Genomic DNA, 21,764 nt, shown 5'->3' on the forward strand with positions numbered 1-21,764 from the left:
ACCAAAATACCTCTTATACCTAAAAAATGATCGAAATACCCCTGAAATCTAAAAATCACCTGAAATACCCCGGAAACCTAAAAAAAATGACCGAAATACCCATGAAACAAAAATATGACTAAAATAACCCCTAAACCTAAAAATGGCCAAAATACCCCGAAACCTATAAAATGAAAAAAATGCCCCTTAAACTTGTAAGACGATAAAAATACACACTAAACCTAAAAAATGACCAAAATCCCCCCAAAATCTAAAAAATTGACCAAAATACTCCCTAAACGTAAAAAATGACCAAAATACCTTGTAAACCTAAAAAATGACTAAACTACCCTTGAAGCCTAAAGAATGACCGAAATATCCCCAAAACCTTAAAAATGACTAAAAGACCTCCAAAACCTAGGAAATTATAGAAATAGCCCCAAAATGTAAAAATTAAAGAAACACCCCTAAAACCTAAAATATTAGTAACATTCCCTCGAAACCTGCAAAATGACTAAAATACTCTTAGAACCTTTAATTGGACTAAAACACCCTCGAAACACCCAAAATACCCCAATCCCCTATTTTGAAATTTTAGAGGCTTTAGGTGTATTTTTTTTTTCATCTTATACGATTATTGGTATTTTGGTCATTTTAGATATTTTGAGGGGGTATGGGGTCGTTTTATAGGTTTAGAGCTATTTTGGTCGTTTTAGAGGTTTCAGGGTATTTTTGGTAATTTTAGAGGTTTCGGGTTATTTGTGTTCATTTTAGAGGTTTTGGGTTTATTTAGGTCATTTTAAAGGTTTAGGAGTATTTTCATCATTTTATAGGTTTGAGGGTATTTTAGTCATTTTTAGGTTTCAGGAGTATTTTGGTCATTTTTTAGGTTTAGGGGGGGGGGGTATTTTGGTCATTTATAGTTTTAGGAGTAATTTGGTCATTTTTAGGTTTTAGGGATATTTTGGTCATTTTATAGGTTTCGAGGGGTATTTTGGTCAAATTTTAGACTTTGGGGTCAAATTTTAGACTTTAGGTTTATGTGGTATTTTGGTTAATTTTTAGGTTTCAGGGATATTTTGGTCAATTTTAGTTTTTTTTTTTTTTTTTAATAGCATTGTTGGTCTTTTTTAGGTTTAGTGGGTATTTTGGTAAATTGAAATGATTTTATGAGTACTTGGTCATTTTAAAATTTTAGTGGCATTTTGATAATTTTGATTATTGGGTAATTGGGTGGGTTGGGGTTTACCCATAATAACTGGGTTGGGTTAGGTTTAGGTTTTTTTATTTTTTATTTTTTTTAGAGAGTTTCAACCTATGGCGTCCGCTTCTACTAATAGTTTTTTATTATTAGATCAAGACACCTAATCAGTTTTTTTGGTGTAGGCAAGGATTGCTTAGATCTCTTATTTAATCATCAGAGACTTTACTAGTTGAGATAACTGGAACTCATGGGTTAGGTTTAGGTTAGAAGTAATTATTTAAATGGGCAATAAATGGGTAAATGAGTTTTATGTACCCAATCAAATTATGCCCACCCCAAAATCACCCAAACTCACCCATTTGACACCCTTAAAAAAAATTTCTAACAATATTTTATAAACTAATACTCTTAGGACATCTGTTAATTTTTTCTTTTTAGTATCATAATATGTTGCTCCAACATCATAATTTGAAAGTTGGATATAAAAGTGAAGTTAATTTTTTTTTTTTTTAAATTGTGAAATTTATTATTTCCACAGCATTGTTGAAATTAATTTAATTCCCATTATAAGCTTTATGCCTAATTATCAATTGTTTGATCACTCACATTGTATGGTTGCAGCAAAGAGTCTTGGTCTGCCTTATCTAAGTGCCTACCTTGATTCCTTGGGGACCAATTTCTCACACGGTGCAAATTTTGCCACTACTGCATCCACAATCAGACTACCAACCAATATTATACCTGCTGGTGGATTTAGTCCCTTCTACCTCCATATACAGTACTCACAACAATTCGTGCAGTTCAAATCCAGATCACAAATGATTAGGAAAAAAGGTAAATTCAGTAACAACAAACTTTAGTTACACTTTCTTAGGTGTTATGTACTGTATTTTCTAATTAAATTCAATGATTGATTTTGATTAATATTTTATTTACAGTTTCTTAGATGTTATATATATTAAAATTTTTAATTAAATTCAAGTATATGGTTGTATTTGATTAGAAAAAGATATTGATCATTTATTTAATTATCTTTTATCATAAAATGATAGTTACAGATTTGTAGTGCCTTAGGCGTTCTAAGATTACTATTGCTTTTGTCAAAGCCCTAGTAAATTAATTGACACCTCTTTATGTTTCCAACAGAGATATCCAATTGACACCTCTTTAGTAGTCTTTATGGAAAGATTTGCTACATCAATTGATATAATCACATGGTAGGTTACAATAGGGGATGAGAATGAGAAATTAGAACTTTGGATATTTTCATTAAAAACATCAAGAAATGCAGGAGATGTTAGTTAAGTTACAATACTCTTGGCACATGGAAGGTACAACATTTAAGAAAATGTATTTAGGGTAAAATTTTAAAATGCATAAACATCATATAATGTATTGAAAAAGTTTACAAATATAACAAAATCTTACAGCATTTTTACAATACCATTGTTTTGAGTTGTGGTGGGTAAAATTTGATTTTATTATGACTTATAATAAGTTGACATGTCAGCTTGTTGTGAAGATGTAATATTTTGTTGTGCTCGTAAAATACCTCATATATTTGTTGAGAATTGAGGAGCTTATAACCATCTCTATTATCAAATGCATTTTTGGTTTATATTGGGCCTCTAAATTTAGGGTTTAGGGTTTAAATCCTTTAAATTTCTTGTAGGAGGAATATTTGCAACTTTAATGCCCAAGGGGGATTATTTTTCAAAAGCATTATACACATTCGATATCGGCCAGAATGATCTTGCTGAGGGGTTCTTTGGTAACATGACCACAGAGGAAGTCAACGCTTCTATCCCTGATATAGTAAACAAGTTCTCCATTAATGTTAAGGTAAATTTATACTATGATTAGTCATTGAAAAAAGGCTGGCTTGGCCTTGGCGTACTACTTTAAGAAGAAAAATGATCACTTGTTAAACTAATTAGAAAAAAGGAAAAAACAAAAAAACAAACAAACAACAACAACAAAAAGACAACAAAAACAGGTAAATAAAATTTTTTTCCTGGAAAAATATATAAAAATTGCAGGAATAAATTCATTGTGAGTTTGTGTGTGTGTGTTTTTTTTAATATATATGCATAATTTGACATAATTTTAAATAAAATATAATTTATTAGAGCATTAATTACACTTTAGCGTGTGACTTTAGAGTATTCATTAACTAAGTCTTTTTTTAATGCTAATCAAGTGATGTTATGACATAGAATATATATAATTTGGGAGCTAGATCGTTTTGGATCCATAACACGGGACCAATTGGCTGCCTTCCCTATATTTTGGCCAGTTTTCCATCAGTTCAAAGGGACAGCTATGGTTGCGCAAAGTCTTATAATGATGTAGCTCAATATTTCAACCACAATTTGAAGGAGGCCATAGTTCAACTCAGGAAGGATCTTCCATTAGCTGCAATCACATATGTGGACGTCTACTCTGTCAAGTACTCTCTATTTACTAAACCAAAGGAATATGGTAAGCCCCATAGTTTTTTACATTGAAAATTATATAACAAAAAATTATTAGTAATTAGGGATAGAGATATCTTGATGTTTTCAACGGCAACATCCAAGATTTAAATTGCTCATCCTTCAACTATTGAATATTTTTAAAGAAATACTGAGATGCTTATTAGCATTTTTCATCTTTTTTTTTTTTCAAACATTTATTTAAAATGAATTATTCTTAAGTGGCATAATAAAATTTTATGAAAATTGCTCATCCTTCAACTATTGAATTGTTAAAAAATTTCCCATTATTACTTGAAAATATCAGGATTTGAGCTTCCTCTCGTTGCTTGTTGTGGCTATGGTGGCATGTACAATTATAGCAGTAGTGTTGGTTGTGGAGGAACAATCACAGTCAATGGAAGCCAGATATTTGTTGGTTCATGTGAACGCCCCTCAGTTAGAGTAAATTGGGATGGGGTTCACTATACAGAGGCTGCAAACAAGTTTGTTTTCGACCAAATTTCAACTGGAGCCTTTTCAGATCCACCAATACCCTTGAAGGCTTGTCACAACATTTAGATTCATAGGCACAGCTGCACAAGCACCTATATATAAATCAAAATAATCTTGTACTGCAAGTTATTATGTACTCTTTAATTATCGTCTCCCATATAGATATTGGCTTAATTCTGAAATAGCCTGCTATGTACTTAAGATAGTCCTGTTATATAATTTGCAAAAGCGGAAGCTTTAATATCAATTTGTTGAGAATAGCGGAGGCATAAATATCTATTTGTTGTGTGTATAACCAAATAACAATAAGTTTATGCAAAATAGAAATAGAAAGAAAAGAAACAATCATACGAGAATACAAAAATTTACCTGGTTCGGCCTTTAGCCTAAATGCGTGGATAGTGTTGAGAAGAAAGTTTCATCAGCAAAAGGAGATTACAAAAAGTGGTACCAAAATACTCTAATGAAACCCAAATTCGAAATACTCCCAAAGAGCCCTCACTCACAAGAAGCAAGTGACTAGAAAAACCTAAAAATCTTTAGAATAAAGTCACACCTTAAAACTCTTCCAAAATAATTGAGAATAGAGAAAACCCTATTCTACTTTTGCAGTTAGGGTTGCTTCACACGTAGCCGCATTACTAGTGTATATATTATGGAAAAATGATAATGCAATTAATTTTTTTGACAGTTTTTTATATTTCCTATGAAAGTGATGTCAAAACTTTTCTAATATGGTTTATTAACAATTGCCCTATAAGCACCTATTAACATGACTCATACATTAATTAGCATAAAATAGTTGTCAGCTAGGGTTGCTTTACGTGTCCTACGCGGAGTACAACTCAAAGTCTTACATGGTTAAGACATCATGCTATGCACCCTCGTATAAACTTATTCAAGCCACCAATCATAAGCATGTAAACTAGAATGAAAAAAATGATTACATTTAAATGAACTTTGGTTTTTTCTTCTTCTTCATTTTGATTGTTTTTGAAGATTGGATGTGAAGCTATATGAATGGCAACCTTGTTTTCGAAGTACAATTCGTATTAAGATCTGTTAAGATGTTTTAGCTGGTGACCTCACAAAAAAGTTGTCGCGATTGATCTAAAATTTGCCATTGTTGATGCATGAGAAATGGTTGTTTGTTTCTTGGTCATCTAGAAAGCAAGGTTTTATCTCTCTCTCTCTCTCTCTCTCTCTCTCTCTCTCTCTCTCTCTCTCTCTCTCTCTCTCTCTCTCTCTCTCTCTCTCTCTCTCTCTCTCTCTTTTGTTGAGGAAATTCTAGTAAACAAGTGATTTTTACCAAGTAGTAATTGGTTTTCGAGTGTCCCTACAGTTAGCCCACTTTGTCTCATAACATGCGTGCAATTGGATTAAACTATTAGATGTCATGAAATTCTTTGGCCCGGTGTTTTTTTGGGTCATAATAACAGAATTTCCTGTTTGGATTTTATTATTTTTCGTACTAAAATATTCTTATACAGATTCTTAAACTCTCTAAAATACCCCTATTTTCTATCAAATCGTGTCTAAGTTTGGGTCTTTAGCATAAAACGACACTGCTTCGTTGTCTTCTTTCTTATTTATTTTGAACTACAAGCTTGACAGTTGCAATGTTCTTGATAAGTTTCAACAAATTTCTATATTGGGTTAGTCTTCCTCAACACTTCCCCTGGAGTTGGGGTTGATATTCATGATACCCAACTTGCCAAGAAGAAATTCAGTTTGTGATCGTTAGAGTGCTTAACAAATTTGTTGGTTGTAAGTTTGTTGAGACATGCGGTCTAGATTTACTCGTTTTGAAGTTTCTACCATATGGCATAATGGTAATTTATTTCTATGTGCTTTGTGCATTCATGGAAAATTGGATTTGAATCTATATGAATGGAAAACCTTCTTGTCATAGTATAATTGGGTCGATTATGAGAGTGATATATTAAGGTCTGCTAAGAGAGGTTTTAGCCTATGCATGGACACAGACATAGATATGAGTATAGGTACGACACGATGACACAAGCAGTTTTTGAAAACTTATAACATGATATGGCAAATAGAACACTGTTACGACCCCAAATGAAGTGTCTGTGCATCCTAGGTTTTAGCCAGATGACCTCACAAAAAAGTTGTTGCCATTGATCTAAATTCTACCACAACTATAATCTAATGAATGATAGACTTTTTTTTTCTTGGTTTTCTAGGAAACAAGTGATTTTCCAAGTAGTATGCTTTATCCATCAATCGATTTACGAGTGTCCCTGTATTTAGCCGAAGTTGTGTCATAATATGCCTGCAATTGGCTTGGTAATTATGGTTAAGTATATCAGTTTATCCAATTAGTTGAAGGTAGGATGGGGGATTTGGAATGGGTCTCCATCACCTCATTGAGCGACAAAGTTTGCTACATTGGGACTTAGATCTAAAAGTTTTAAAAGAAATTTTGCAAATAGATGAAAAATACTCCAATTAATGTACTTATTATATAAAGAGACTTGATTTTTTCCAAATGCATATTTTGCTTACTTATCACTAACAATACTTGTTATAATGGCAAATGTAGAAAGAAGTTTTTCAAATTAAAATTAGTAAAATTCTATTTAAGGTCGAATATGTAACATGAAACTAATGAAAGATTAAGTGGATTAACTATAATATTAACAAAAAAGAAATGTTAGTGTAACTAGAATATAAAAATTTAAGCAGTAATTCTATATCTCAAAAAGTAAGAAAATTAGATTTTAAATAAAAAATAAAAAACATTTTTTAATTAATATTTAAATATAAAAAAAGTTTCCACTTTGGCTCAAAATTTGTTAAGTTGGCTTTTTAAAATGACCACGAAATATAGAGATCAAAATGATAATTTCACTTTCATAAAAATATATACTTCATTCTCAACCAAACAAAAAAAAAAACTTTATATTTATGTGAAAAAATAAAATTTTATTTTCTATTTCATAATTTTTCTATCTTGTATACTTTTATTGGAACAAGCCAAGTAGCCAACGTTGGAACCCCAAATACGGAACTCTACCAAAATCTTTGGGTTTGAAAGTGAATCGTTATCCGTGCACAAGTAAACTCACAATTTATTCCCAAATATCTTTTATTTAATTTGACAAGGAACTTTTTCCATCACCTATATTTCGGGTTATTCTTATTTCACTTAGCTTTCAGCTTTCAGGTCAAACATCCTGGCTTGTGTTCAGCCTTTAGTTCCCAATCAAATCGTTTACTTTTTTCTACCTAAAATTAAAAAAAAAAAAAAATTTGTTTACTTTTATTTACTTATTTATTTTTAAACTACAAATTGTGTATGTTGGGTGTTAAAGTAATCATGAACATTTAGGGGTGTGTCGGTTCGGTTTTGGTCGGTTTTCTAAGTGTTGGCCAACTGAAACCGAAATTTTCGGTTTGTGAAATTCTCAACCGAAACCAACCGAAGTAATTGGAAAACCATCAGTTTCGGTTGGATTTCGGTTTTGGTCGGTTTAGGTGGGTTTTTTCGGTTTCCTTATCATTTATTTTCTAAGAAAGCAAACAAAGAAAAAAAAAATTAACAAACCCAGAAAAAATGAACAAACCCAGAAAATCCCTTTGCTTTCCCATGTTTTCTCACTGCCCAAACACCAAGCTGTAGCAAACACAAAACCAAAAAAAAAAAAAAAAAAATATGAGAGAGAGAGAGAGAGAGAACGGCGAAGCAGCGTACCGGCAAAGAAAGCAAACAAACCCAGAAAATAACGGCGAAGCAGCATACTAGTGGGTTTTTTCGGTTTCCTTATCATTTATTTTCTAAGAAACCAAACAAAGAAAAAAAAATTAACAAACCCAAAAACCCAGAAAATATTAACAAACCCAGAAAAGCACCAAGCGAAGTAGCAAACACAAAACCAAAAAAGAAAAAAGAAAAAGAAAAAAAGAGAGAACGAAGAAGCAGCGTACCGGCGAAGAATGTACTGAAGCAGTGTGATAGAGAGAGAGAAAAAGCGGTGTGATGGAGAGAGAGAGAAACGGAGGCATGACACTATGACAGAAAGAGAGAGATGGGGAGGAAGAGAATGACTGGAGAGGGAAAGGGGAGAAGAGACGGCTGCTGTTGAAGACTGAAGTGAAAGAAAGACAAATGTTGAAAATAGGATTAGGGTTATAAAGCTAACCCTAAAACGACGTAGTTTTGGTAATAAGGAGAGGAAAAATAAAAAGGCTATTACTAAGGGTCGAACCTGGGCTGACTGGAGACAAGCGCGTGTCCTTGCCACTAGGATACTAGGAACTTTGCTGAAATAATTTGTACAAATTATGATTTAATATATTTCGGTTCGGTTCGGTCGGTTCGGTGTATTAGAATTTGCTACCGAAAACCGAACCGAACCGAAATTTTTGCATCGGTTCGGTCGGTTTAAAGCGTTTTTTTGGTTCGTCGGTTTTTTGCACACCCCTAATGAACAAATCATGTGTTCAACATTTTGGGACTCTATCAGATTCAGATGAATTGAAAGACAATGATAGATGTCCACTAGGCACATCAAAGATGGTTTCAGATAACTTGGTAAGCCAAAGATGTATGGTTGTCCACCAGCACATTGAACATGTGTTAGAGTAAGATATAAGAGAAAATATTTATACACAACTTTGAGTCATAATTTTTGTTATTATCGTGATATGGTTGATTGATGGAGTATAGCCGTATAGGTCAAAGCCTTTTAATGTCCAAAAAGATCCATTTTGTCAACAGTTTTTTCTTTCAACTTATGTTCAAGAATCTCACTCTTATTTTAATTTTGTAAGAAGTAAAAAGTAAACAATCATAAAAAATCTATATTCCAGTATATAGACATTTTAAATTATTCTAAGACCATCAACTTTTTTGTGTTTGTCTACTACTTTTACATGAACTACATTTTGTATTTGTCTATCACTTTCATATAAACTTATTATTATTTTCCCATCACTTACAGTTTGTTATATTAGAGTTGTGGCAAAGTTGTGTGTACAAAAAATTGTGGTCCTAAATTTCCTCCTTGTGAAACCACATCTTACTTCAAAATATGCATGAACCGAGAGATTCATTGACCTATAAAAAGATTTCTAGAATTTTAAATTGGTATTAAGTTAAATAATATTTATCATTAGCAGATTTCAAAGAAGAATGCTGTTAGGACATATGTGAATCAATGTTAAGAACATATGTCAATATAGAATTGGCTAATCCTTTGACAAAACACACTTTACTTGTAATTGGGTAGATCTAGAATGTGTTTAATGCTTTAAGGAACAAGGTTTCAAGGTCAAGTGTTAAAGCCATGCAAATCTGTCCAAGAATCAAGTGAAGAAGTACTGGATTTAAGCTCGACAGCTAGTATCTATGGAGGTTTAAAAAGCTGTTTCAGCCCGATGCTCGACAGCTTTTCAATAGATAGGTTATCTGTCAAGGTTTATGAAAATCAGTTTTTTAGAGTTGATTTCACTTTAATCCGTGAATACATACTTGAGCTTTCTTTTCTCACAACCCTAAACATATATAAGGATTTTTTAAGGGTCGTCAAAGGTTGCGCAAGTGTGAAGCAAAATTGTGTTCATGCAAATTGTGACTGGAGATAGAATTTTCCCTAGTTCATTTTTTTCTTGAAGAAGCTGCTGTGTTTGTACACCATAGAGTTTTGTAATCAAGGAGTTTCGTGATCTTCATCATGTGATGAACTGAAGAACTTTGCAGCCAACATTTTTCTCAAGTTGGTGAGTAAGCTACGTACTAGGATCCGTGTATCAAATTGGTTAGTCACGTACTGGGAGTCGTGCATTAAAAGGAGAGATTGTTACTAAAGAACAAGTCCAATTGGGTATTGGGGTAAAGGTTCAACTATAGGTTGGTATAAAGTACTAGGATTCTTTTACTTGTAACCGCTTGTTGTGATAATAGTGAATTCTCGGGAGTGGTGACCTTAAAATCACCCGGTGGGGTTTTTGCAATGTAGGTTTTCCCCATTCTTAAACAAATCACTGTGTCAATTTATTTTCCGCTGCACTTTATCTTAGTTGGTGATTTGTTTGTGCTACCACGCGTATTGCATGCTAATTGAATTAATTAATTAACTTGACTAATTGATTTGTTAATTCATCACAAGGGGTCAATACATTTTTGACCTATTAAGTGGTATCAGAGCAGGCACACTCTGATTAGGTTTTAATCTTTGTTGTGTGATCCATTAACCCCTTTTTGTCATGGAAAGAGGACAGTCTCTTATTATACCTCCTTTATTTGATGGCACTAACTATGCATACTAGAAAGTATGCATGAAAGCTTTCTTGCATTCATTAGATGAAAAGGTGTGGCAAGTTGTGTAGATAGGCTAGACCGAGCCAAAGGAAGCGCTGGCCAATTGGGATGATGCTAAAATCGAGGCGGCTAACTTCAACAGCAGGGCAATGAATGCTTTATTCAGTGCAGTCACGAATGAGGAGTTCAAGAAGATATCCTCTACTAAAATTGCTAAGGAAGCATGAACCATTCTCTAGACAACCTATGAAGGAACCGAGGCTATCAAAGATTCAAAGTTTCAGAGGCTTACCACGAGCTTTGAAAAGATTAAAATGGAGAAGGAGGAGTCATTTGATGAGTTCTATGCCAAGCTCAAGGACATAGTGAACTCAGTCTTTAATCTTGGGGAAACCATTCCCGAGCCCAAGATTGTGAGAAAGGTGCTTAGATCTCTACCCGAGAGATTTCATGCCAAGATCACCGCGATTGAGGAATTGAAGGATATTGACAAAATTCCTTTGATAGAGTTGGTTGGCAATCTGCAGACCTATGAGTTGGGTTTGACAAGGATAAGGAAATCTATTAAAGGAAAGAGCATGGTATTCAAGGCCAAGAGCAGTGACATTAATGAGTTTTCAGACGACGAAGATTCTAAGATGAAATCCTATATCGCAAGGTAGTTCAAAAAGTTCATGAAGAATGCCAATTGTAAAGGATTCGATAAGGACCAAAAGCAATCTAGTTCTTCGCAGTTCAAGAGCCAAGACAAAGGGAATAAGGATGCTAGGGATGACGGTCAGTACACTGTTCCCTTAGGACCAAAGTGCTTTGGGTGTCAGGGCTTTGGTCACATGAAACAAGAGTGCCCTACGTATCTCAAGACCATTGGGAAGAGCAAGGCACTTGTTGCTACGTTGAATTTTGATAATGAGGATGATGGAATCCTAAATGCCTTCACTGCCACCGTAAATTCTACTGAGGAGATTGTTGAAGATGTGGATGAAGAAGAAGACGTGGTAGAGTCTAAGTTTGAAAAGATGGATGAGCAAGATGACATCCACACAGCCTATGCAAAATTATACAAGGTCTCAGAAAAGCATCAGAAGTTGTATAGGTTGGCCACCAAGAAGCTCAATGATGTGGAGCTTGAACGGGAAGAAATCTCCACGAAGTTTGATGAAGCCAATCAGACTATTGGAGTACTGAGATTTGAGAACAATTTCTTGGTTGAGAGGACCAAGAAACTAGAAGCAGAACTATTTCAAGTCATAGCTCAATTGGAGAGGACTTCATGTGCAAAGCTTGATGAGATGCTTAATCTTCAGAAATCTACTTCTGATCGAATCGATTTAGGGTATGATTTCTCTTCTCCTAGTATTGCTTCTACTAGTACTATTGTTTTTGTTCCTCCTAGTAATAATGTTGAATTTGAAAACAATGATGTGCAAAATGTGTTAGCTAGTGAGAACAAAGACAAGGGTAAATCTATCTTAGGAGCACCCCCTATGTAGGATAAGAAAGAGATCAAAAACCCTAGGGCTAAGAAGGGAAACACTCAAAAGCCTAAATAGAAGAAGCAGCCTCCCTGTCATCATTGTGGAGCAGCTGGACATACTCAACCTAATTGCTACAAGTGGGTAGCCACTCAACAGAGTAACAGTATGATCTCATCGGAAAACTAGAATTAGTTTCCATACTCCTTTGCTCCTCTTGGAGATCTTCTTAAAGCCCTCATGTTCTTTTCGAACTTGAATGGTTTCAATTCTTCCCCCTCACCGTTGGATCAAGGGTTTGCTAAACGGAAAGGTTCTTCCAACGTGTGGAAGGAAAAAGGCTCCAAGTGATTTAGTCACTTTTTCTCTCTCTCCCTTTCTTGTTTTTGAGGTTGCATTCTTGTATGTTTTGCTTTTATGTTTTGAGTCAGTCTAGTTTTATGCTTTGCTTTGTTTAACATGTTTTGTTTGTTTATTTTTCAGTTTTGCTTTATTTTGTTTTTTATTAAAAAAAATGAAAAATCAGAAAGGCACAATTGCACTTTTAGTCCCTACATTTTGACGTTTTTCCATTTTAGTCCCTACATTTTATTTTTTCCACTTTTAGTCCCTAAAACCAATTTACGCTTTCCGTTTTCGTCCTTTCCGTCAGTCAACCAACGGAAATAGCTGAGGTGGCAGTCGGAGGGATTAAAATATTATAAAAAATGCCACATCACCCTGACAAATCAGCATATAAATTTAAAACATTAATTTATTAATTTTAACAAATTTAAAAAACATAAAAACAAAATTTAAAACATAAAAATACATCAATTTGAATCAAACACACAAAAAACCCAGAATTGTGGTGACTTTTTTTTCTCTCTCTTCATTCTCTCTCTCTCGTGTTGCTCTCTCTTCTCTTCAAACCCATTCTCTTCAAGGCTAAAACCCATGGTCATGAACACCATCACTAGAGCCACCCATGGCCGGACCCACTGTCACAGTCCACTGCAAGCCACCACCCACTCTTATTATTTCTCTTCCCTCTCTTCCTTCTCTCTCTCATTACAGATCAGCGGATGGTGTCAAGATTGGTGTTTAGGTTTTGGTTGTTTGAAGATCGGCATTTGGGGCATGGAGATCGGCCTTTGCCGTAGTGGAGATCGGCGTTTAGGGTTTCTATAGGGCGTGCAGATCAGCGTCGGCATGGTGGAGATCGGCGGGTTGTGGAGGTTATGGGCCGTGTGGGTCGTGTGGTGGAAGTTTTAGGATGTGTGGGTCATATGGTAGAGGTGGGTTGTGTGGCGGTGGCGTGGCAGTTTCTGGGTTTGGTTGGTAGTTTCTGAAAAAGCAACCCATGGTCTCCACCAAGCAAAATCCAAACCCACAACAAACAAAACCCATACCCACGGCAAGCAAACCTAGACCCACGGCGAGCAAACCCACAACAAACCAACAGTGAGCAAATGACGAGCAAAATACATGCAAACGACGAGCAAACCGAAAACCACCAACCCAGATTGCAACCACCGAAACACAAGACTAACACACCGAAACCCAGATCGCAAACCGAAAATCACCAACCCAACTACCACCCAAATCGGCCAGCCACCACCATTGAAACCCAAATCGCTACCCACTGACCAAAATCTTAACCCACTACACCCAAATCACAAGACCCACTAATCCACAGCCCCTCCAATCCACTGCGAAAAAATCGAGAGAGAGAGAGTCCAAGAAAGAATAAAGAAGAGAGAAGAGTGAGAGAAGATGATTTTTTGGGTTGTAAGCTGATGACTAATGACGGATGTTCTTGGGTTTAATTTGATTCAATGGGTTTAGTTTGATTCAATGGGTTTAATTTTGAATTTGTGTTCTTGGTTTGATTTTCTGATGTATTTTTATGTTTTAAATTTTGTTTTTATGTTTTTAAATTTTGTTAAAATTAATAAATTAATTTTTTAAATTTATATGCTGATGTGTCATTGGTGATGTGGCATTTTTATTATTATTTTAATCCCTCCGACTGCTACCTCAGCTATTTCCGTTGGTTGACTGACGGAAAGGACGAAAACGGAAAGCGTAAATTGGTTTTAGGGACTAAAAGTGGAAAAAATAAAATGTAGGGACTAAAATGGAAAAACGTCAAAATGTAGGGACTAAAAGTGCAATTGTGCCAATCAGAAAAATACAAAAACAGTGTGTGTTTGTGTACATTGGTACTTGTATACCTTAGATGGCCATTAAAATAAAGTTTTCTAAATTTTGTATCTTTTGTAACTTAGATGAGCATCTCTATGCACAACTAAGCAAGTGAGGTTTGTGGCTCGTGTTTGTGATGAGTAAGATTAAGTAATCTCTTGTAATTAACACTTGTATCACTCTTTTTGACGTGAAGGACTAGAAAAGCCTAAGAGAAAGGCATAAATAACCATCTCATTACTATTGCTTATCAATCATGAAATGACATTTGTATGCTTTGGCATAGCAAAAATGGAATGTCAAATGCTTAACATCATTGGGTATTTTTTTCCTATCTCTTATATGCCCATGCATGGTTTGCTTAAAAGAAAAATATGCAAATAAAAAATAAAAAGCAAAAAGAATCAAAATGTTTTATATATGATTGCAAGCATGTTTTCTAGGAGATGTGGGAGTTATAAGATGTATTTCAAGGGTGATAGTCCCCATCAAACAACTATGATCATGTGTGAGTTAAAGTGATTTTCTCATATCTCAAATCGTCATAACATGTAGACACTTATGCAATCTTGCGATGTTTTTCACACATAACACACAATATTCTTTGCTACTTTTGATATATGTGAAGGTACAATGTGATTTGGCCATCACAAGGAATACATGTGTTAATGTATGCTTACTAAATTGTCTTAACTTGTTTTTGAAATATAAAATTGGTTAGACTTGTTTAGTGTGTGTGTTTTTGATATATGTGCTTGACATTTTTTCTTGTTGATAGATGATTTTTGAGAGCTTAAAATGTTGGTTGGATCTTTGGTTGTATAGCATACTTGATTGCATTTATATTCGTGTTTTTCTCTTCTTGAAAAACATTTTTTAAGAAATCTCGACAGCTGCTAGACACCTCTCGACATCTCTCGATCCATTGAGCTTTATGATTTCCTATATATAAGGTCAGCGCGAGAATTCTCTCATTTTCTCCGATCTTTCTCGAAAGAAACTCACTTCTCTCTCTCCCAAACTCCTCAAACTCAACCTCTTCACATTCCCCATTTGATCTTCGGCCCAAGTCAAGTTTTTTTCATCTGGTATGATCTTATTTCTCTCTTGTATCATGCATTTCATTCTTTTTGACCTAAGTTTTGGGGTTTTGAAAAGTTTTTGGGGTTTTTCAAAATTGATGAGGTTTTTTGCAAAATTTTTGGGTTGGGTTTTGCTTAAATGATTTTTAAAACATCATGCATTGCATTACATCTGCATTATAAAAATGTGTCATGCATTTTAGATGTGTGTTTACTTTGTTGCAATGATGTGTGCTGGTAGGTTTGGATTGGGCTGAGCCTATGATGCTTTTTATGTTGCATATCACATGCTCATGCATTTTCATGCATATGTACCTTCATTTATCTTTATATTGATATTGATATTGTTGGTGCTTTTTTGTGTTTCTTTCTCTCCCTCTTTCATTCGTTAGTTACTCTATGGCACCTAAACGAAAATCCACTCCGTCCCAGAACCCTCTTTGTTTTGGGGCATCTTCTTCTTCTGACACCACTCCTTCTCACATACGGTTTTGTGATGATAAAGCTCGTAAGGACTTTTCGGAGAACTTTTCTCGACGAGGCATTCATTCGGAACGCCAAGTTATTCTATCGGATTTTTCTGATACTGACCTTCCTACTGTCATCTATAGTCGGGGTTGGGAGTCACTGTGTGGCATCCTAGTCACTTGTCCCTCCATGATCATACAAGAGTTTTATTCCAACATGCATGGATTTGATCCTTCAGTACCTCATTTTGTCACTCGAGTTTGGGGTATGTGCATTGAAGTTACTTCGAATATTGTATCCGAGGTACTACATGTTCTTAGGGTAGCGCATCCTAACTATCCTGACTGCGATCGTTTGAGCACTGTGTCCAAAGATGAACTCTCGTATCTATTTTGTGAGACACCTTCATCTTGGGGTAACTGTCAAAACACCCCTTGCTCGGGCTTTGCAAAAGGTTCGAGATTCCTTAACATGGTGATGACATTCATTCTTCATCCTTTGTCTCACTATAACTCTATCACAGAGCCTCATGCTCGATTTTTGTTATTCCTCTTAGAGGATATTTCTATTGACTTCCTTTCTCACTTCATTCTATCCCTTATAGATGTTTATAGGGATACAACAACTCGTGGTAAGCTCATTTTTCCTTCCGTTATCATGAGGCTTCTTCGCCATTTTTCTATCTCCTTTTCTGAGTCTCCTCATTTTACGGTTATAAGTGCCATAGACGCTGCTACCGTTAGACGGAGCAAGGCCCAGCTTCGATTGAGGCGGCCTCAGACCGAGACGGCGACTCCTTCAGCTTCTTCCACTCTATCCACCTCCGCTCCTTCGTCTTCTGCGGGTGGTGTGACTCTCGAGGCCATTATGGCACAGTTTGTGCACATGGATGCTCGCCTTGACACACTCAGTGATGAGTTGTGTCAGGTAAACACCCATATTGGTCGTATTGCACGACGACAGGTTGCCATGGGTGGTTTCACTGCTTATACCTCTCCATCTCTACTGACTTCAGAGGATGAGAGTGATGATGGCTCCGACAGTGATGGTGCTGATGAGGATGATGGTGCTAGCTCACCCAATGATAATGAGATGTCTACTTGATGTATTTATCCTTTGTCACTCGTAACAAAAAGGGGGAGTAGTTTTTATATGAGAGTAGTCATATACATAGGGGGAGAGTTAGCATAGGAGTTTTTTGTGATAGGGGGAGTGTTTATACTATGAGGGATGTAGTGAGGTTTTTATGTATTTTTTTCTTTTCTTTCTTTTACATTTACCTCCTGTGTATTGGTCTTGTGACCATTTGACATACATTGTACTTATATTTGGGTTTATATATGTTGATGTATGTTATTCACCTATCTTTAAATCTGTTGTTTCTTTTCTCTCTTTATGCACATGCTTCTTATATATTGTATGCAATCTTTTATTTTTGTTTCACATTAAGATGCCGTGATGAGTTTTGTTTAAAGTATTTCAGAAATATAGGTTGTTAAAGTCTTCTTACCATAAACTCTCTTTTTGAAAAGTTTTTCAAGAGTTTGTGTTAGGATAGATTTTATTGTGTTGAACAAGTGAATATAAGTTGAGTAATTTACGACTTCTCTCATATGTTCATTTGTTTGTTGTGATTTTGTCACGGATTGCCAAAGGGGGAGATTGTTAGGATATATGTGAATCAATGTTAGGAACATATGTCAATATAGAATTGACTAATCCTTTGACAAAATGCACTTTACTTGTAATTGGGTAGATTTAGGATATGTTTAATGCTTTAAGGGATAAGGTTTCGAGTTCAAGTCTTAAAGCCATGTAAGTCTGTCCAAGAATTAAGTGAAGAAGTGCTGGATTTTAAAGCTCGACAGCTAGTATCTATCGAGATTTAAAAAGCTGTTTTAGCCTGATACTCGACAGCTTCTCGATAGATAGGTTATTTGTCGAGGTTTATGAAAATAAGTTTTTCAGAGTTGATTTCACTTCAATCCATGAATACATGTTTGGGCTTTCTTTTCTCACAACCCTAAACATATATAAAGATTGTTTTAAGGGTCGTCAAAGGTTGTGCAAGTGTGAAGCAAAGTTGTGTTCATGCAAATTGTGATCGGAGATAGAATTTGCTCTAGTTCATCTTTCTCTTGAAGAAGTTGCTGTGTTTGTACACCGTAAGATTTTATAACTAAGGAGTTTTATGATCTTCATCATGTGATGAACTGAAGAACTTTGCAGCCAACATCTTTCTCAAATTGGTGAGTAAGTCATGTATTGGGATCCGCACATCAAATTGGTTAGTCACGTACTAGGAGCCATGCATTAAAAGGAGAGATTGTCACTACAGAACAAGTCCAATTGGGTATTAGGGTAAGGGTTCAACTGTAGGTTGGTATAAAGTACTAGGATTCTTTTATTTGTAACCGTTTATTATGATAATAGTGAATTTTCGGGAGTGGTGACCTTAAAATCACTCGGTAGGGTTTTTGCCGTGTAGGTTTTCCCCATTCATAAACAAATCACCATGTCAATTTATTTTCCACTGCACTTTAACTTAGTTGGTGATTTATTTGTACTACCACGCGTATTACATACTAATTGAATTAATTAATTAACTTGGCTAATTAATTTGTTAATTCATCACAAGGAGTCAATACATTTTTGGCCTATCAAATGCGAAATCTATGCCTTTGACAACCATCCTTTTATATAGATATAGGATAGGGAAGTGCACATTTCCTTGCAACATGTTGTTCCTAAGAACAATAATTGATATATAAATAATATTCATATTAAAATTTAAATAATAGCATATCACACAAATTAGATTTTACCATAAAATTAGAGAATGTAAACTTATTACCTCAATGATGCTTTAAAGTACAGTGTAGTAAACTAAAAACATTGTCGTGCTGCCTTGGGATACAACAATAGAGCCACCTTGTTGATCATCCTTACAAGTCAACACCGCTTGTAAGATAGGAAGCTTTCAATAATACTTTTATTTTTTATTTTTTTATTTTTATTTTTTACAAGATAGAATTTCTACTCTAGCCTAATTTAAGTATATATGTGTGTGAAACTCCCTCTTGGAGACTTGAACCCCGACTTTTGCCCCTTACACCCCCACAAGCACTTATACTTGTAAAGTGACCAACGCACCAAGAGTGTGCAATGGTAAAAATGAGAAAACTAACCAAGTAAATATATAGATAGTTTTCTATTACATGAAAATATATATAGATAAAAGTTTCTCTTCTATATCTCTATCACGACCGGACATATAGGCCTGAATATATAGAAAAGATACATGCCAAGTGCCAACTGGTCATTAAATCACATGTTTATTTTCAACGCGGTTTCTGACCTTTTTGTATTCAAAATGTTTGACAATAATTATAGTGACGTATAATTGAATAATGGCTACTACTGAAGATCTGGATAGCAAACCGTGTGAGCATAAAATGCTCATTGAATAGAGCAAACCGGACCCTAAATAGACAGATTTTGATGATAAAAAGTAGAAATATTAAATCACTGAAGTCTGCAATTAATTAATATTTAAACTATTGTATTTTATATAAAAATGTTCCAACATAATATAAGCAACAAACTTTAGTTCTTGTTTTCAATATCATTTGCGTCTCATTTTCTTTATCCAATACGAAGTCTCCTAGCATTAATCTCAACTTTGCAATTTCTGTCCGTTGCTTTTGTTGTATGCTTTTGTTGTTTGCTTCAACAGTGAATCCTGTATTTGGTTTGAAAAAGTGCAACTTTCCAGCAATTTTTAACTTTGGTGACTCAAATTCTGATACCGGTGGATTGTCTGCTACGTCTCTTAAAACACCAACACCCCCTTATGGGGAGACCTATTTTCACAAACCTGCCGGAAGGTTTTCGGATGACCGGCTCATGATCGATTTCATGGGTATGTACCTTGTTTATTTTTAGCATATCTTACTCTTATAAACTAAGAATTTTGAAATTAGATTCTCATGATAGTCATAGCCACTGTTATAGCCTAGTTTTCTTTATATGCACAAGTGAGGTCGTTTAGTTATCAATGCAGTGTTGATAGAAATTAGAAAGTACTGCCTTTTTGTTCTGTTAAATATTACACAAATAAAAAACCTAGTACACGGATTAAGTTTGCACTTTGCACTACTAGTAAGCCCATGAAGATTCATGGACATTCATTTTCTCATAGATCATCCCTGTTTATCCACATTGACGTGATAGAAGAGTCGTGTGTTATTCTATAGAGAACTTTCTAGAGCACCCCAGAGTGGATAAAAATATTAGGATGCTGCATTTACACCGATAGGATAAATGAAGTACCGAAACCAATGCTTTTCTATAATTTTGTGTCAAATCCAAACTCTTAACGTTCCATTTGTTTCACTTTACGTAAACATAAAATATTTTTAATGAAAAAAAATTTCACATATGGCAAAGCTGCGCTCCAGCCCCTAAATCTGTTATTTTTGTCTCTTTCTCTCACATTTGAGCAAGAGATCTCTATCTTCTCATTTTCTCAATTCCCTTATACTGTTTGAAATAGAGAAGAGAGGGGCAAAGAGCTTTATATGCCTCTATCGTTCTCCTTTTCAACTATGACCCATGAGTTTCACAAAGTCGAGTTTGTGAAATCGAATTTGCCGTGTAACTCAAGTTCCAGAAATTCGAGTATTTTTTTTTAAAAAAAATAGCTTTCAAGTTTGCTGTGCTATTTTCTATGGAATTTGAGTTTCTAGAATTCAAGTTCTATAAAAAAAATGGTAGTTATTTTTCATGGAACTCGAGTTTGTGAAACTCAAGTTCCACGGCAAACTCGAGTTTCACAAACTCGAGTTTAAAAAAAGCGATAGATCTCTAATTATTTCACAAATAGTAGTAGATTCATACAAACTTGAGTTTCACAAACTCGAGTTTAAAAAAAGCGATAGATCTCTAATTATTTCACAAATAGTAGTAGATTCATACATATTTTGCCAAATAGTGGTACTTGGCCATTTTGACCATCAAATGGGTCCAAAATTACAGTTTGGATAAAAATTTCCACCTATACTCTTGCAATTATTATATGTAGGACAAAATTTAGTTACAAAATTAGTTGTAACCCTAAGGCTACAACCTTATTCAACATCGTTTTATTGGAGGTGAATTTTGACAAATCCACTATTGGATTGCATTTTCTTCTTATATCCCCCATACTTGCAAAATTTCTAAAAAATTAAAGATCAATAGATATGTCATTAATAAATTGTTTAAATTACAATTTTTTGTAATTTAAAATTATCGATAAAATATAATCTTATACTTCTTATAGTAAATAATATCTGATTGACACAAAATTTTGATATGTGTAATAAAGTGTAAAAAACATGCAGTTCAACGGTTTGATTTTTGAAATATGTAGTTATATTAATGATATTGAGTAAGGTTGTAGTCTTAAACTATAACCAATTTTGTAGCTAAACTTTGTCCTTACAAGAATAGCAATAAACACATGAGATGGGACCCAATTATGTTAGTGGGTGATTATTATTATTATTATTATAAATTGAATTTGTTTTTGCCACAAATGATACAAAATAGATAATTGGTATAGTTAATAGCTATGTTTTTGTGACAGTTTTTTAATACTCATTCGAATTTTATAATAATTTTCTTTTTATATTATATCCCCAAACTCGAAGTCCTGCTTCCGTCCCTGATTGGATGAGAACTACTATGTGTTTTTGTTAAATATTTCACCAACTTTTACAAGATACAATGTTGTAAAACATTTATAACATTTTATTAATGATTTTATGGTAAAAAAATATATATTAAGATTAGACGAAATTTTAAAGTAAAATAATGGTAAATGTTGAAAATATTTTTCGTATAACATTTTATAGTGAAACAAATGGAGCATAAGTAGCATTATGTTTATAAACATTATATATCCACACTATTTTAGCAAGGAAGAGCCTATTGGTTCAGAAAGGCCTAGCAATCGGTTGGATGGGTCCCCTTTTTTTGTTTTGTAATCTAATAGTTACAATTATTGGAGAATGAGGGATTTGAAATTCAAATTATGGATGTCTCTGTTAGAAAATTATATCATGAGTATTCTTA

General features: G+C 34.3%; 1 protein-coding gene across 13 annotated transcripts in view; it reads left to right on the forward strand.

The window, feature by feature from the left end:
* LOC126698205 (esterase-like) overlaps window positions 1-21,764 on the forward strand; it is a 111,261-nt gene that overhangs the window by 30,503 nt on the left and 58,994 nt on the right. The window contains exons 2-5 of one of the 13 annotated variants that reach the window (XM_050395274.1): window positions 1,805-2,017; window positions 2,856-3,025; window positions 3,400-3,664; window positions 3,965-4,399. The exons of 10 other annotated variants lie outside the window; for them this stretch is intronic. In XM_050395274.1, the coding sequence (XP_050251231.1) occupies window positions 1,805-2,017; window positions 2,856-3,025; window positions 3,400-3,664; window positions 3,965-4,218 (902 nt within the window). In that variant the 3' untranslated portion in view covers window positions 4,219-4,399. Of the gene's footprint in view, window positions 1-1,804; window positions 2,018-2,855; window positions 3,026-3,399; window positions 3,665-3,964; window positions 4,400-21,764 lie in introns of those variants that run through there. 2 more of the 13 variants (XM_050395276.1, XM_050395262.1) reach the window with 2 other exon arrangements.

Source organism: Quercus robur, chromosome 9 (genome assembly GCF_932294415.1).
Source record: "Quercus robur chromosome 9, dhQueRobu3.1, whole genome shotgun sequence".
NCBI classification, from domain to species: Eukaryota; Viridiplantae; Streptophyta; class Magnoliopsida; order Fagales; family Fagaceae; genus Quercus; species Quercus robur.